Raw genomic sequence first — 18,255 nt, forward strand, 5'->3', positions numbered from 1 at the left:
ACAATTGTTCCCTTTGATCAAGGGATCACTCCCTCTCAATGTGGAAAGTGGCTCTCCCAGTTTCACTTGCCAAGCCCACCACATGTGACAGGGCCATGAAGTGCCGGATTATTCCCGGTGGCAGTGGGATGAAGCCTTTAAGTGGTCATTAATTGACCAATAGAAGGCCTCAATTGGAGGCAGGTTTGGAAGGTCAACCAAGGAAGCATGAATTATTTAATGGGTGATGCTGAAATTGAGTAGTTCCAGAAACATCTTAGTATAGGTACATGAATAGCTCATTTAGCCCTTGAGCCAGATTTCTCATGCAATGATGTATGGTTGGTCTGCGATTTAGCTCCAAGCACCTCCTTTCTCCTTATATTTCTTGACATGTTGGGCTTTTAAACATAACTCAGATTATTATAATGGGAGGGTTGGGGAAGTGGGGGAGGTCAACAAAGAAATGGTTCAGACCATGTGTCAGGTTGGATAGTATTGCAGATTCTAATTCTTCTGGTTAATGGCCTGGTTTACCTACTTTCACTGTGCATTTGAGTTGTTTTATCTACTTTCACCTAAATGTTTGGTCACCTGAGCCCGAGCCTAACCAATAAAAAACAAGAACAAACATTCACAATCGAAGTGCTGCAATTGAAAGATATTCATGTTATTAATTTTGAAAGAATTTATATTTAACAATATTCAATTCATTTAAAAAGGAATCAATCACTCCTGTTACATTATTTGAACAGAAGGAAAGGGTATGAAAAACAATGATAAAAATCAACAAGCAAGCATCAATTGAAGGTATGGCTAGGAATTGGTATTCTCCATTAAATGGTTAGAAATAAGGAGGAAATCTGATTTGCAAACAATCATCCAGTGAAATTATGCTGAATCAGGTTGATTGGGAAAGCTAGGATCAATTCTGGAATTCATATTCATCACTACCACTGAAATGTTTCGTGGCCAGATACTATTCCTGGTACCGCCAGTTTTTCTACCTGTCCAGGAATTCTTCGGATCTGAATCGGCTGAGAACAACTTTGTTACGGCCAGCATTAATTACCCAAGCGCTGCTGGTAAAGAGAACAATTCTGCCTTAAAATGCATTTAAAGAAAATATCTCTGTCTCTTGATAAAGCATCTTGGAGAAAGTTAGGTCTGCAGATACTTGAGATCAGAGTCGAAAGGTGTGGTGCTGGCAAAGCACAGCCAGTCAGGCAGCAGCCGAGGAGCAGGAGAATTGGCATTCAGGGTATAAGCCCTTCATCAGAAATGTCCTGACATACCTAATGAAGGGCTTATGCTCGAAACGTGAATTCTCCTGCTCCTTGGATGCTGCCTTACCTGCAGCACTTTTCCAGCACCACACTTTTCCACTTTTGATAAAGCATCACTAATGCAATACATAATGTTTCTTATTGCGCCATTCTTTCCATTGAAAATATCACTGACACCTATATAAATAAAAGAAACCTCAACACTAATTATACAAACACCATTTCACTGTATTCAGTTCAAAGAATTTAAAGTCTCTTAATGAGCATTACTCAGATGTGTAGTTTAATCCAGTGATCACAGTCACAGAAGTGGAAGGTGTAAAATTGTTTCAATTTCAACTATATTCATATTGGATAGGGGAAATATGTTTAGAAGCTAGCAGGGCAATCATGAATTTAGTGGGTACTGAACTGGAAAAAGTCCTGTTCAACTGCTTTCTTCTGTTCCCCTGGGACCTCAGTTCTGATCGTCACTACATTGGACTCCAAATGCACATGTCAGCACAATAATTTATTCATGTCCATATGTCCACCTAACTCAAGCCTCCATACGAAATCAATGGATGCCATTCACTGAACTTTTTGATTGACAAGACCTTGCTCAAGCAAACTTGATATTTGGATCATTATTCACGCTGCTTTCTTATCATAGATGTTTTGTATTGAAGAAGAATTCAACTCTGTTTCAAAAGCTTGTACATAATAGCATTGTATTTGCACAAATAAAAATGCTTTTTCATCTTCTCAATGGTTTTAGGTTGTATTATAGAGAAATGTTGTTTACTATTTGCCAACATTTCTGAGCAGTATAGTATGAAATGTGGCATATTTTAGGAGTTAAGTATTACCACCTTCTGTCAATTTTTAACATACATATAGAAAATATAAAAAACTTTTGTTTCACTTTTTGATCACTGTTTATTCATTTGCTTGGGTTTAATGGTTTTGATGGACATTTACCACTGTCTTCATGACAGTCGAATTTAAATTAGATTTACTACATGATAAAAGATTATTGACAAAGGGATTTCATCTACCCAGCTATTTCTACAATGTCATTTGTTGGCTTATATTTGAGATCATTATATGGTTGGTGTAGATCAGGCTCAAAAACACGTTTACTTTCCCATCGATAATGTTGCAAAACATACACATTTCTTTTGCTCCTATCACAACACGTTCAAATTATTACTACAAATGTTGTCAACTTGGAATTTAATTATCCAAACTCATAATTAGACTTTCACCTCAAAGCTAGATCTTCTTTATGCTATCTTGCCAGACTAGCCACGAATGAAAGCCTAATGTTAAACATGCTCTTGTATGATTATTTTCAAGCTGTATGTCAGAATGTATATTCCAACAGTCAAGAAAGAACATCAGCATTGTAACTCAGTTCTGGGAAATTCCTGTCTGCTACATGCTGTAACATTTTAAAATGTGACATTTAGAAATGTGTTAACCTAACAACTTTGTTGGATTAATTTTTGCATTGCTCACTTCAAAATGGATGGAGAATGAGATATTCTGGACACAGAATGAAGTCAGCATTAATTTTGTTTGACCTTTAACCCAGTGGAGTCATAGTTTCAGTAGAAAAGGTTGGACTTGTTCCAATTTTTCATGTTGGAATGGCATATTTTAAAATTCCATGTGGGAATCTGTTGAAACTCATTCAACTTGACAAAGTGAATTCATGAGACAATAGCCCTGCTTTTAAATTAAATTCTTTGTTGTTCATTAGTTACATTGGCAAACTATATTAACATAACACATTGATCAAACACACAAAAACAGCAATGTATTTTTTGATTCTTGAAAAATCTTTTGATAAATTCACACCTTCTTCGTCCATCTATGGTGTCTGCCTTTGTTGTTGACTTCAGGCCACTCGTCTTACTTGAATCACTGTGTAAACAAGACAAACAAGGCAGACTCAGAAACTTCATGTACTTCATGTCATCAAGCCAAGCTAAAAGGAATTAACTCAAAAAAATGCAGAATTTAAAAAGTGCATGATCAACCGAATGACTTAAGAGATACAGGATAAAGTGAGGACTGCAGATGCTGGAGATCAGAGCTGAAAATGTGTTGCTGGAATCCTGAAGAAGGGCTCATGCCCGAAATGCCGATTCTCCTGCTCCTTGGATGCTGCCTGACCTGCTGTGCTTTTCCAGCAATACATTTTCAGCGACTTAAGAGAAACAACCTATTCAACTTGATTGAGACGAGTGTGCTTTGTAATTAGCGTAGTGAATAAAAAATTTTGCAATGTTGTGTATTTTACTGTGATCATGCCAAATACAGAAAAGTGCATTTTCATTCTGTGTTTGCTGAAATTTATTCAAGACATGAATTTACATTTTTTAAATAAAGCAACAATTTATTTTTATTTAATATATAAATTATTTTCTGCTTGTACAGAATTAAATAAAAGAATTAAATAAATGTATTGCATCATTCAATATAACCATTCCTGGTGAAGTTAGGCAAAGAAATGCTTTAAATAAGCATACTTTATGTTTCATGGTCATGTTGAATAGTACAGCAGGCCTGAGGGGTCAAATGGCTTACTCCTGCTCCTATCTCCTGTATTTCTATGATCTGTCCTCTTATCCTTATATAAGATATGCAAGGCAGAACAAATTTTAATGCAGAAGATTGTTTCTACCTGTTCAGGGCTTCATTAGATTTAACTCGGCTTAGTACACTTTTGCCATAGTTGACATCAGTTGACATTTGCCTGTTAATAAAGAATAATTTTGTTTTATTAAATGTGTTTTGCTTATAGAACTCAAAATAGAACACTCCCTCAACACAACAATTAAGCTGGAGGAAAGGACGTTGGTGCTTGCTATGAAACAGTCAGGTAACAAATGACAGAATAGTTGGCTTAGTGGTTAGCACTGCTGCCTCTCAGAATCATGGACTCAGGTTTGATTCTAGCTTTGGATGATTGTGTGGAGTTTGTACATTCTCCCAATGTCTGCGTGGGTTTCCTTCGGGTGCTCCGGTTTCCTCTCACAATCCAACAGTGCGCAGGTTAGGTGAACTGACCATGCTAAATTGCCCATAGTGTTCAGGGATGTGTAGGTTAGGTACATTAGTCAGGGGAACTGTAGACTATTAGGGTAGGGGATTGGGTCTGGGTGGGATATCCTTTGGAGGGTCAGTGTGGACTTGTTGGGCCAAATGGCCTGTTTCCACACTGTAGGAACTCTATGAACTGATAAGTAGAAAATCCACTTAAAGTAAGAAGTGATTATGAGTCCAACAATCATATTAAAGGAGCTGTGAAGAAGATGGAACTGGAAGTATTTGGTTAGGCTTGTGAGAGGTATGAAAGAAATGCATGGTAAAGGATGAAATTAAACAACATATTTCCTGCCCAATGGCAGGGTATGGCAGATGTCAGAATACAGTAATTAATTTATTACATTGAGACTGGAATGGACATTGCAAACAAACACAGAATGAGTATTACCAGGTGGTGCTAATAAATATAGACTGGAAACTTCAGCAAGGAAGTGAGCAAAAACTGTTAAAGCAAAGTCGAATTGATTACATTTTACTTGAAAGCCTCATATTGACAACAATTTAAAACATCATCATGACCAAACAAAAAGAGTTGGAAAGAGATTAGCTGATTCACCACTATTCACCCAATTAAAACAATCATTAATTAAAATTCATTTCAAGCAGATTAATAAACTGACTGTGGCACATTGTGAAACAATTGTCGCTTTAACTTTCCAATTCTTATTTTAAGGATGTGGTTCAACACTCACTGTGTTTCATCTGATGGTTTGTTTTTAATCCATGCTTCATCACTCATTAAACGAGTTTTCTTTTTTGTTTCCCGTAAAACCTGGTCCCTGCCTTCGTCTGAAATTGAAATTTTATGATCTGTAAACAACTGTGGTGAAAGCAATATCACAGATGAAAGTAGAAAATCTATCAGTCAGTAACAACATAGAAATGGAAAAAGTCATTCTGCTCATTGGGTGAATCCCATCTAGGTCCTTTTTTACAGCAAACTACTTTTATCCCTATCTTTTTCCTATTCTACTTTGCAATCTCTCCTCTCTTAGTCAAACATAGGGATATACTCATTCTGACTTTCATACACATCTTGCTTTGTCTACCTCTTAACTCCATCTCCCTGCTTTTGTACTGTAACCCTTAATATATAACTGAAATCTAGCAAGCCAAGTTTTGAAATTGTCAGTTGACAGTCTCCAAACCTTCATTCTAGGAGGGTGATCCCAATTCTAGTGTATATGCTCTTCTTTGCATATGCTTTCTAACTTCACTCTTGAGTAGTCCAGTTCTAATACTAAGGTTAATGCCTTCTTCAGAACTCTCCTACCAAATGAAATAATTTCTACCTGTCCTATCAAATCCTTAGCAATCTAAGCATTTCATCTGCATCATTCCAGGTGAATTTCCAGGTGAATAGTCTGGGTAATCCATTTTCAAAACATAATCTATTCAGCATTTGGTATCAATCCAGCAATTCTGCACTGCACCTCTTCCAAAATCAATTGCCTAAATTTCCCACCCACCATCAGATTGGCACTTGGTTCCTGCTTTTCTCAGGGACACAAGTTCCACCTGTCTGGCTGGGACTTCTATCCTTTCTTCTCCAAATTCTGAGTCAACCTGAAATGGAGCTTTTTTTTTCATGAAAAGAAGATGAATATAAGCCCTAGTCCCTTCTTACAACACTAACTGTCACACTCTGGTAATTTTAAATGTCCCAAAGCTTCTTTCGAAGAGGTACATGAGAATGTAAGCATATAATGGGGCAGGGTAAGTCAATTAATTAAGCAAGAGGGGAAAACTGGGTTAGGGCAAAGGTGGGTTGGGGGACAATGGATAAGGGTGTTGAATCAGTGAGATAAGTGAGTGAGGGGGTACTATGGATAAATTAATGATGTGAGGGGATAAAGCAGATGAGGGAATAGGTTGGATCAGGTTTTGAATGGATAATACAAGTGAGAAAGGGAGTAGGGCTGTGGAGGGGTGAGGATGGGTACTTAGGTAAGGGGGAAAGGTGGGTGAAGGGGGCATTGTGAATAAGGGATAAGGTGATAGGTGGGCGCAGTGTCAGCTGAGTAAAGTGACATGTGGAGAGGGTGGTAGGTTATAGAGTGATTTGGAAGATTAGGGGTAGTAAGGATGGTTAGGGGTATTCATGGGGATTGACCTGAGGTTCATCAGAGCAACAGTAAAGGATAGTTAGTCAGGGTGGGGAAATGATGGTTGGGAGAGAGTTGGTATGAAATATCAGGGGGATAGTCATATAATTGTCAAGGAGGTAGAGAAGGATTTTTACTTTCTAACAGTTTCTGAGCAACTATCCAGAACGGTTCACAGACCTTTGACTCTAACTCAGAATCAGAGACACATTCAGAAGGTGCTGGAGAGCAGAGGAAGTGTCCATTGGAAGATTACACTGCCTGGTGATTCCCATGGAGTTCTAGCACTTGGCTTTCCAAGAGATTCCGTAGTGCATCTTGCAGGGTCTTCGATTATCCAGAGACCAGATAATCTGGGCCAATTCAAGAACTACTCCATTTTGATTCTAACCAGTCCTGAGTCCAGCTAAAGAACTACTCCATATGGGATACAACCAGCCCTTTGTAAACTGTACCATAACAGGGCTTGATGAGCTTGGATGGCTGATGAGTGATGTAGGATGGCAATAGCATGGATTAAATTCTGCGCACTGGCTAAGGTTACCACAAAGAACTCTCCTTCTCAATCTCTCCTCACACATAAAGGATGGTGACCCTCAGATTAATCCACAACCGTTGTCTCTATATAATGAAAGGATGGGACTATGCTGACTTTACCTCCATCATAAGTTCTAAATCTTTGAATTTCAGTTCACACATGAAACTACACCCATCTAAAGCAAGTCAATTTTTAGATTGGATTACTTACAGAGTGGAAACAGGCCCTTCGGCCCAACAAGTCCACACCGCCCCGCTGAAGCGCAACCCACCCATGCCCCTACATTTACCGTTACCTAACACTACGGGCAATTTAGCATGGCCAATTCACCTGACCTGCAGATCTTTGGACTGTGGGAGGAAACCGGAGCACCCAGAGGAAACCCACGCAGACACGGGGAGAACGTGCAAACTCCACACAGGCGGGAATTGAACCCAGGTGTCTGGCACTGTGAGGCAGCATGGCTAGCCACTGTGCCACTGTGCCACCCACTGTTTTCAGTTCAATTATATTGGATTCAATTTTAAGTATGATACAAAGAGTCATTGAAGAAATGCATTACTTGAGGTGGTTTGAGTTTGAACATGTCAACCATTGTCACCGATTCTGGAGAAATGAATTCAGGAATTAAACATGCAAAAATAGGTAACCTTTGAGAATGTTTTCTCCTTTACTTTTGAGAATTAGTTGCTCTGAACTCAAAATAAATTATCCTGCCAGTAATTATGGAAGGTGCCATTTTAACTTGTCCAATGATAATAATAATAATAGCTCTTTCTGTTGCAATTCCTAAAATAAACATTATTGACTCCTTTTGAGTCTTGATTATTGTATCTAAATACAAGGAAAGTCCCAGTCACTGAAAGGGAGAAGCTTTGGATGCCAATTTCATAAGGCAGGAAATATAATCATTGGAATCTCTTTGATCATTTTGTAACAGCTTGAACATGGTTCTGGAACAATATGCCAGTGGACAAAGGTTTTCACATAAGTTAGAAAAACAGGAGTAAAAAAGTTGATTTTATTATGGTTTATTTGTAAAATACATCTCACTATAATAGGGGTAATATGTGTTAGTTGTACCCTGACATAACTGTGGTCTGGGAATAATAAGAATACCCGAAGAGACAGGTAATGAGATTATTGGTGTATCACTGCTCACATTATCCATTAAATAATAGCTCCTTTGTTCTAACTCCTAAATGCTTTATGACATTACTTATTCATTCAATGACAGTCCTGCTGACATTAATTGGAGGACAATTGTGATATTATATATTCAGCCTCACATAATTATATTAGATCCATGAATAAACTATGGTTTATATATGTATGGGCAGCAAAAAGAATATCAAAACTTACAAACCTGCTTGGTTGGATTTGTTGACTGAGAAAGATTCTGATATTTTTTTGAATAGTGCCATTTCTAAAGATTGGAACTTCTTTTGTCTTCTTCAACAGCTTCACCTAGAAGCAAATAAAGCAAAATTTAGTCAAAATTCCTCATTTATTATCCGTGAAATTCTGTTATTATCTATTAATTATAGAAAACAGTTTAGAGGAACACATTACTTCATATCAAATTTACAATGACAACTGCAGTATTTCCTTTGTGTGGAGCCTCATGAGATGGGGGAGACACTAAATGAGTATTTTGCATCAGTATTCACTGTGGAAAGAGAAATGGAAGATACAGAATGTAGGGAAATAGATTGTGACATCTTGAAAAATATCTATATTGCAGAGGAGGAAATACTGGATGGCTTGAAATGAATAAAAGTAGATAAATCCCCAGGACCTGATCAGGTGTACCCTAGAACTCTGTGGGAAGCTAAAGAAGTGATTGCTGGCCCTCTTACTGAGAGATTTTTATCATCGATAGTCACAGGTGAGGTGCCGGAAGACTGGAGGTTGGCTGCTGTGGTGCCACTGTTTAAGAAAGATGGTAAGGACAAGCCAGGGAACAATAGACTAGTGAGCCTGACGTCGGTGGTGGGCAAGTTGTTGGAGGGAATCCTGAGGGACAGGATATATATGTATTTGGAAAAGCAAGCTCTGATTAGGGATAGCCAACATGGCTTTGTGCCTGGGAAATCATGTCTCACAAACTTGATTGAGTTTTTTGAAGAAGTAACAAAGAGGATTGATGAGGGCAGAATGGTAGATATGATCTATATGGACTTCATTAAGGCATTCAACAAGGTTCCCCATGGGAGACTGATGAGCAAATTTGAATCTCACGGAATACAGGGAGAACTCACCATTTGGAGACAGAACTGGCTCAAAGGTAGAAGACAGAGTGGTGGTGGAGGGTTGTTTTTCAGACTGGAGGCCTGTGACCAGCAGAGTTCCACAGGGATCAGTGCTGGGTTCACTACTTTTAATCATTTATATAAATGATTTGGATGCGAGCATAAGAGGTATAGTTAGAAGGTTGAAGATGACACCAAAATTGGAGGTGTATTGGACAGCGAAGAAGGTTAGCTCAGATTACAACGGGATCGTGATCAGATGGGCCAATGGGGTGAGAAATGGCAAATAGAGTTTAATTTAGATAAATGTTAGGTGCTGCATTTTGGGAAAGTAAATAGAGTCATAGAGTCATAGAAATGTACAGCATGGAAACAGACACTTCAATACAACCCATCCATGCCGATCAGATATCCCAACCCAATCTAGTCCCACCTGCCAGCACCCAGCCCATATCTCTCCAAACCCTTCCTATTCATATATCCATCTAAATGCCTCTTAAATGTTGCAATTGTACCAGCCTCCAACACTTCCTCTGGCAGCTCATTCCATACCCGTACCACCCTCTGTGTGAAAAAGTTGCCCCTTAGATCTCTTTTATATCTTTCCCTTCTCACCCTTAACTTATGCCCTCTAGTTATGGACTCCCCTGACCCCGGGAAAAGACTTTGCCTATTTACCCTATCCGTGCCCCTCATAATTTTGTAAACTTCTATAAGGTCACCCTTCAGCCCCCGACACTCCAGGGAAAACAGCCCCAGCCTGTTCAGCCTCTCCCTATAGCTCAAATCCTACAACCCTGGAAACATCCTTGTAAATCTTTTCTGAACCCTTTCAAGTTTCACAACATCTTTCTGATAGGAAGGAGACCACAATTGCATGCAATATTCCAACAGTGGCCTAACCAGTGTCCTGTACAGCCGCAACATGACCTCCCAACTCCTGTACTCAATACTCTGACCAATAAAGGAAAGCATACAAAACGCCTTCTTCACTATCCTATCTACCTGCGACTCCACTTTCAAGGAGCAATGAATCTGCACTCCAAGTTCTCTTTGTTCAGCAACACTTCCTAGGACCTTACCATTAAGTGTTGTAGGTCCTGCTAAGATTTGCTTTCCCAAAATGCAGCACCTCGCATTTATTTGAATTAAACTCCATCTGCCACTCATACACTTAATGGCAAGTCCCTAGGGAGTGTTGCTGAACAAAGAGACCTTTGAGTGCAGGTTCATAGGTTCTTGAAAGTGGAGTCACAGGTAGATAGGACAATGAAGAAGGCATTTGGTATGCTTTCTTTTATTGGTCAGAGTATTGAGTACAGGAGTTGGGAGATCATGTTGCGGCTGTACAGGACATTGCTCGGCCATTGTTAGAATATTGCAAGCAATTCTGGTCTCCTATCGGAAAGATGTTGTGAAACTTGAAAGGGTTCAGAAAAGATTTACAAGAATGTTGCCAGGGTTGGAGGATTTGAGCTATAGGGAAGGGTTGAATAGGCTAGGGCTGTTTTCCCTGGAGTGTCGGAAGCTGAGGGATGACCTTATAGAGGTCTATAAAATTATGAGGGGCATGGATAGGATAAATAGACAAAGTCTTTTCCTTGGGGCGGGAGAGTCCAGAACTAGAGGGCAATGGTTTAGGGTGAGAGGGGAAAGATATATAAGAGACTTAAGGGGCAACTTTTTCATTCAGAGGGTGGTACGGGTATGCATGGGCTGCCAGAGGAAGTGGTGGAGGCTGGTACAATTGCAACATTTAAAAGGCGTCTGGATGGGTATATGAATAGGAAGGGTTTGGAGGGATATGGGCCAGGAGCTGGCAGGTGGGACTAGATTGGGTTGGGATATCTGGTCCGAAGGGTCTTTTTCCGTGCTGCACATCTCTATGACTCTATGACTCTCTATGATGAAGCATAGAAGAACTTGAAAGTTTGCAATGACTGTTTAGATTGAAAGTTAACATTAAGACAAGACTTGCACACCGGGCAATGGAACTGTCAATTTGAGAGAATGCATTCCTAAATATGGGCTCCTGATACAGCTGTTGGATAACTTTGTGTTTATATGCAGTAAGCAGTTGTTCAACCAGAAAAGGAAAGGTCAAACATTATAGAGAGGACTTGACAATGAGGTTGAAGAGTTATGGAAGTCTGATCTCACAAAAAATATGGTGATAACAAGAATGTGCACAGATTACAAATATATAAAAGCAGAACAATCCAGAACAAGAGAAAGCAAACTCTTTCTTGTGAGTAAGTACAAGTAAATTAAATGGGCGAAGGTAAAGCTGACATAGTTTCACTGTCTCATTAGAGTGAGATGACTGTTCATGGTTTAACCAGAAGATCGCCACATCTCAGGCAAGGGGAGAGTTTGAGAAGGACAGTCCTTCATGGTGACCTCAGCTAGTGCAGGAATTGAGCCATTGCTATTGAGGCTACACTGTATTACAAACCAGCTGTCCAGCCAAATGAACTAACCAACCTTTTACTGTAATGAAGAAACAAATCCAGAAGCAACATTTCATATAAGATTTGATTTCCTTAATATTATACCAAGATGTAATCTCTGTACATTGAATATTTTAGTAGATTACAATATTAGCATAGGAGCGTTGACTTTTTTTTAGATTACTTACAGTGTGGAAACAGGCCCTTCGGCCCAACAAGTCCACACTGCCCCGCCGAAGGGCAACCCACCCATACCCCTACATCTACCCCTTACCTAACACTATGGGCAATTTAGCACGGCCAATTCACCTGAGCAGCACATCTTTGGAGTGTGGGAGGAAACCGGAGCACCCGGAGGAAACCCACGCAGGCACGGGGAGAATGTGCAAACTCCACGCAGAAAGTCGCCTGAGGCGGGAATTGAACCCGGGTCTCTGGTGCTGTGAGGCAGCAGTGCTAACCACTGTGCCACCGTGCCACCCATAAAGCTTCAAAAACTTTTTCTCAGTGTGCCTGAATACTTAAGAATATGCAACTGAATTAGCTCTACAAACAGAGCTAAATATGTTATATATATGTGCTATGATTCACTCATTGAATTGATCTACGGGATTCAATTTTCACCTGGAAAACTCCAACCCAGTTCAGACATCTCCTGCCCACCTTATGACTGAGTAAATTGATTGCGCAACAGGTTCATGTCATAAAGTCACTAAACTTGGATGTATGTGCAAACACAATAAAAGAATGTATGTGAAAAGGAAGTGGTATCTTTGTTCATATATTGTCTCTCAAGGGAGAAAACAGTTCCTAGTTTAATGTCTATTGAATCATCAAGAATTGTGGGGGTCAGTTAGCTGGTCTGGCTAGATGTCTGATGAGCAGTTCAGAATAATGCTTTTAGTGTCTTTTTTTGCCTCTGTCCTCGCTGATTTGAGACCTATCTTTCCAGGAAAAGATAGGTCTCAAATCAGCAAATTGCCACTGCCAAAAACCATGAAAAACAGCTCAGCATAAGAAATCAATAGATAATAAACCAAGGGCTTGCCTTCAGGCTGGACATACATATCTAAAAAGTCTGGTCAAAACTGAGACGATGATGTTGTCACTGTTTGTTACGACCTCCAAAATCAAAGCTATGTACTTTCCAAATTTTGAGGGGCTTTTTTCTGGAAATGTATTTTGTCTGAACTGTGTGGAGTATTAGCACTGTGTTGTGGTTGAACTCTGGGAAGAGTTAGCGTGGTGCATTGTCTGACTTATGCAAAAATTGTGAGTTTTTTTTTAACTGTGTGTGGTGTTATCATAGGTGGTGTGAACTGTGGGGACATTATCTATGCTTTATGTGAAGTGTAACTATCTATTTGCAACTATGTCAGTGTATTAACTTGTACATTGCAGGAAGAATATTGGGACACTGGTATTCATATTTACACTGCATTTCTTCTGTGTACCTTCAGACTGCAAGACAGCACTGTTCCAACAATGGTAAACATGGGCCATCAACTGTTATACTAAAACTTTTAGTGGATTAAAATACATTCTAAAAAGATAAGAAATGTGGACTTAAAATGGTTATGGTGCTTCTGACCACAGAGCGAAGCAAGCTGTTTGAGACCCAGGTGGAAGAAATCAAATACTACTTTTATCTAAAGACATTGAAACGAGACAACTGTGTTTACATCAAGAAATTTGTATCTCGTGTTTTAATGCACGTGTGTGATGATTTCACATATTGGAAAAGGAAAACCTCACCTGCCAGGTCGCCATCTTGGAAAGATAAAGAAAGCATACTCAGAAACACACATTGAACAATATTTCAGGAGCTGCTTTTGTGCATCAGAGCAAAAAGAAAGAAAACAAATTTGTAACAAGAATTAGAAGATAATCTCTTTCCCTGACTCTCACAGATCTCAAAAACAATGCCCAATGAAAAGCAAATTGAGGAAACCATAATTCACTGAGAACTCAAGAACACCTATAAACTTCACCACTGCTAAGATTACCAGTCAACATTTAAATAATTGTAGTCTCAGGTTAAAAATCAATGTTAGGATTTTTAAATATGTAATTTTATTCCCTTTGTCTGCACTAGACATTCTTACATTTAAACTTATGACCTGCATTTTACCTCAGGGTTAGTCAGTAATAAAATTCTTCTTTCTTTCACTCAAGAAATTCTGTAATTGGCTCCCTCATTTAGATCTAATTAATTACATCTTTAATTGATATGTGATACAGTTCATGCTTGCTTAAAGAAATAAATAATATTGTTGTGACAGACCGAGAGGCATTTTTTTCCCTCCTACCTTGTCGTAACAATATTCATCCCTTGTGAGAAAACTTGAATGTTTCGTGTAGCATATGTTGGGTTATTTCTAGTGATTGACGACATGAGTTTGCATACAGATCTAAGATAATTTTTTTCAAGCGAATGCAGAGAAACTATACTCTAGACTAGCTAGAATTCATTACTTTTGCATCATTTCAGGCATGTAGGCATCTTATTGTAGAATTCCAAGCATGCTTCATACAAACAATGTTTGTTTTCATTCCAGGTCAGTATCTTATTCATCCAGTCAGGGATTGTTTAACCTTATTCTAACCTGGTAGTGTTTGTTCCATTTCTTATCAGTGTCTCTTTACCTCCCTGTGTCTAATCTCTCTGACTCCTATGGTCTTTCTAGGGTGTTCTGTTGACACAGGCACTAATGTTGTACAAGGCTTGCCAGGATTTCTGTTTACAGTAAACATAGAAATCAATTAACTGTTATTTAACCCTTACAGCCTAATTCTCACACAAGCTAGTCTGAGCACAAATAAAAGCATACTCTGTAATGCTCTAGAAAAATCACAGTGTACATGGCAGTTACAAAATAGGTGCGCAGCTACCTAATGAAAGAGCAGCGCTCCAAAAGCTAGTGCTTCCAAATAAACCTGTTGGACTATAACCTGGTATTGTGCAATTTTTTAAATAGATAAAGTAATGTATTTAATCAATACTTCTGTAACTTTGAACTTCAGATATTTATATCAATGTTAGCCTATGTCAACGTAACTTTTCTTTCATTAGACTCGAAGCATCTTGTTTAGAAGTTTAGAATTACTACAGTGTGGAAACAGCCCCTTCAGCCCAACAAATCCACACCGGCCTTCCAAAGAATAACCCACCCAGACCCATTCCCATACCCTATATTTTTACCCCCAACTCATGCGCGTAACCTACACATCCCCAAACACAATGAGCAATTTAGCATGGCCAATTCATCCAGCCTGCACATCTTTGGATTGTCGGAAATAATTGGAGCACTCAGAGGAAACCCATGCAGATTCAACCCAGATCCCAGCACATTGAGGTAGTAATGCTAACTACTGTGTCAGGGACCCTATCTCTTATGTATTACATTAGCAGAATCAAAGAGGAACACAGATTGTCTAGTGTTTGTCAATCCTTAAACAAAAAAGTTTGGACATCATATTTTTTTCCTGGATAGCACCTCACTTTAAAAATTATTAGCTTCTTGTGTATGATCATCACTTGTTTAGCATCACTATCATAGATGGTTACTTCTTTTCTTTTGCCCCTGAAGCTATGACAGTGTAGCCTTCTGATACTGCTGCACTTTTAAACTCAAGGAAGGATGATAGGCTAACTGGAACTTGTCCCATGAGATGCAGTAACATCTGGTGCTCCTTCAGTGAGGAAACTGAATATCTTCTGCTGGAGTCTGAGTTGCTACCAGGTGCAGGTTTTTCCTCCAACAAGGTATTTACTGAATGTGGCAATGCTTAAGTTAGCTCCCATAACTTAAGAACTAGACGTGGATAATGTACAATGAAAGATTCGACAGACATTTATTATAGCTTCTGATATATACATATATGAAAGTCACAGGGACTTCAGTGTCTAGGTTGTTATTAAGCTACTTGCTGGAATGGTTTCATCAGTATGTCATGCTTAAAGTGGCACCAGTTATGACCAAGTCTGAAACCTTCAGGTCACACATTATAATACAGAAACAATATCATGATATTATGATTGTTAAAGATATTCTTCATGCTAATGTTGAGATAATATGCAACACCACCCATGCTAGAATGTTAAATAAACTGTGGGCTGAATTGTATGAAATCCAGATTTCCTGCACCCTATCAGCTAAATAGTTTGCCAAAAGGAAATATTGGGTATCCCATAACCTGCTAACTGACATTAGGCCATCAGCACACTGAAGGTGGTACTTCTAACCTTCTGGATCAGGAGGATCCATCTCAGGCAACAGCTTTCAGTCAAATGTCTGTGTTTGGTTTGGTTGCTGGGTCAGTATATAGGGATCACACCACAGTGGCAAGCAGGCAGCTCCCAACAAGTGGGGGTGAGGATGTGGGGGGGAGGGGGGGGGTGGGGGGAGGGGGGGGGGGGAGTGTGAAGGTGGTAAGGTCATGGTCAGGAGTGCATTAAAGGAGGACCATCCCTACCCACCAACATCCCATGCAGGAATCTTGCCAGACTGGACACATGGCATGGGCCTCACCTGCTGCCAATTAAACCCCAATGGCAGCAGTATCAGCCCTTTAAGTGAGCATTAATTAGTCAAAAGTGTGCAGACCACCCAACAGCACCCCGCCACTTGTATAATTTAGTGAGGGCAGTGCAAGCTGGTAGGTGGCTGCACACTGCATTTGCCAAGACCTTCAACATTCAAATCTGCCAATGGAGCCATGTAAAATCTAGCCCTTACGATATCTGTCAGAGCTAAAGTCAAAAGTTGGTATATTATGAAGGATATTCGACTTGGTTTATAATACTGGGGGATATATTTTATTTGTTTTGAGCAAATTCTTGATGTTAATAGTATCAAGGGATGTGGGGATGCTGTCGGGAGTATGGTGTTGATGTAGAAGATCAGCCATGATCTCATTGAATGGTAAGTCATGCATGATGGGCTGACTGACCTGTCCCTACTCCTTCTGATCATCTCTAGGCACCCTGGAATCGATCGCTTGAATATCATGATGAGATTTAATGCAGAAGTGGCCAGGGTGAACAGGACAGCTGTTGTATGGGACAACTATTCAGCAGTTGCATTGGAAAATGTAATACTCTGTCTTGGTATATTCCAAAAAGACCCCTCCCAATGCCAAGGGAACATCCACTCAGCTTAAAAGATCTGTGAGCTGAATCACCCAGTTTGGTAATGGCGATCTTTTAAAATGTACAACCAACACCACCTATAGAAATAAACCTCGTTAGATGGACTCCATATCAATTGAGATGCTTTCATTTCCATTGTACCAATATAGACTTCTTCAGAAGCTGGTATTACTTCAGTGGAAGTGCTACAATTAACACTGACTTTATATCTGCTCTAAAATACATTGATAAAAGGAATTAATTATTGAAATATTCTCCAATGAGATTCAGGTGGTCGTATTCCTACTTCTGAATCAGACGGTTATAGGCTCAAGATCATCACACTGAATTGAGAAGAAAAATTTAGGTTGACACTCCAGTACTGAGGAAGTATGGCATTATCAAAGGTACTATCTTCCAAAGGGGAAGTTAAACTGAGGATCCATCTGATCTCTCAGGAATATGCTTAAAAAAAAATCCTATGGCATTATATTGAAGACGCACAGTGGTGGGGGAGGGGGATTCCCCTCAGGATCCTTCCCAATGTTTATCCCTTGATCAACATCACTATAAACAGAATATTATCATTTTACTGTATGTAGGAATGTGTTGTGTGTAATGCGGCTGTCATGTTGCCTAAATTACAATGGCAACCACACTTCAACATTACCTAATTGGCTAAAGAAACTTTCAGATATCCAGAGTTGTGCAAGGTTTTATATAAATTCAAGTCTTTCTTTCTCTTCTTCCCTAAGACATGCTTCTTGTTACAGAACTAATACGAGTCAGAGTTGAACAGGAGTATTGAAAGTCATTCTGGAGAAAACAGTTGAATAATGATGAGCTGCAGTTCAGTTGCACCAATTAACTTTACCTAACAATCTGTCACCTGCAACAATTTGAGATTTGTATTTCCAAATAAACAAATAAAGACATGGTTTTTTGTTCTACACTTTATAAATGGTGCTCGACTTGATGGACTGGCTCAAGCATAAAAGATCACACAACACCAGGTTATAGTCCAACAGGTTTATCTGGAAGCACTAGCTTTCGGAGTGCCGCTCCTTCATCAGGTGGTTCTGTGTGATTTTTAACTTGATCCACCCCAGTCTAACACCAGCACCTCCAAGTCAAGGATAAAAGAGAATGCATGAACTACAAAGGTAGTGATTCATTTGTTTTGCAAAATGGATGGTTCATATTGTAAAGCTCATTGGCTCACTAATGTCGTTAAGGGAAGACGAGCTCCTGCCCTTAACCAGGTTAATCTTTAGGAAGATGCGACAGCACATCAACATTTTGACTCTTAACATCTCTTTGTAATGGCCTAGCAAACTGTATAGTCATAGCACATCACGAGAAAGGCGAACCATATAGATCACTGGTGATTTATGGGTGACATGGTAGCTCAGTGGTTA

General features: G+C 39.4%; 1 protein-coding gene across 7 annotated transcripts in view; it reads right to left on the reverse strand.

Annotated features, from left to right (window-relative positions):
* Nucleotides 1-18,255, reverse strand: part of scel (sciellin) — an 80,463-nt gene that overhangs the window by 48,687 nt on the left and 13,521 nt on the right. For 6 of the 7 annotated variants that reach the window (XM_072577931.1, XM_072577927.1, XM_072577929.1 and 3 more), the window contains exons 2-5: nucleotides 8,371-8,471; nucleotides 5,054-5,150; nucleotides 3,937-4,008; nucleotides 3,108-3,173 (exon numbers count right to left, since the gene is read on the reverse strand). In XM_072577931.1, the coding sequence (XP_072434032.1) occupies nucleotides 3,108-3,173; nucleotides 3,937-4,008; nucleotides 5,054-5,150; nucleotides 8,371-8,428 (293 nt within the window). In that variant the 5' untranslated portion in view covers nucleotides 8,429-8,471. The remainder of the gene's footprint in view (nucleotides 1-3,107; nucleotides 3,174-3,936; nucleotides 4,009-5,053; nucleotides 5,151-8,370; nucleotides 8,472-18,255) is intronic. The other variant, XM_072577928.1, reaches the window with a different exon arrangement.

Source organism: Chiloscyllium punctatum, chromosome 9, assembly GCF_047496795.1.
Source record: "Chiloscyllium punctatum isolate Juve2018m chromosome 9, sChiPun1.3, whole genome shotgun sequence".
NCBI lineage: Eukaryota > Metazoa > Chordata > Chondrichthyes > Orectolobiformes > Hemiscylliidae > Chiloscyllium > Chiloscyllium punctatum.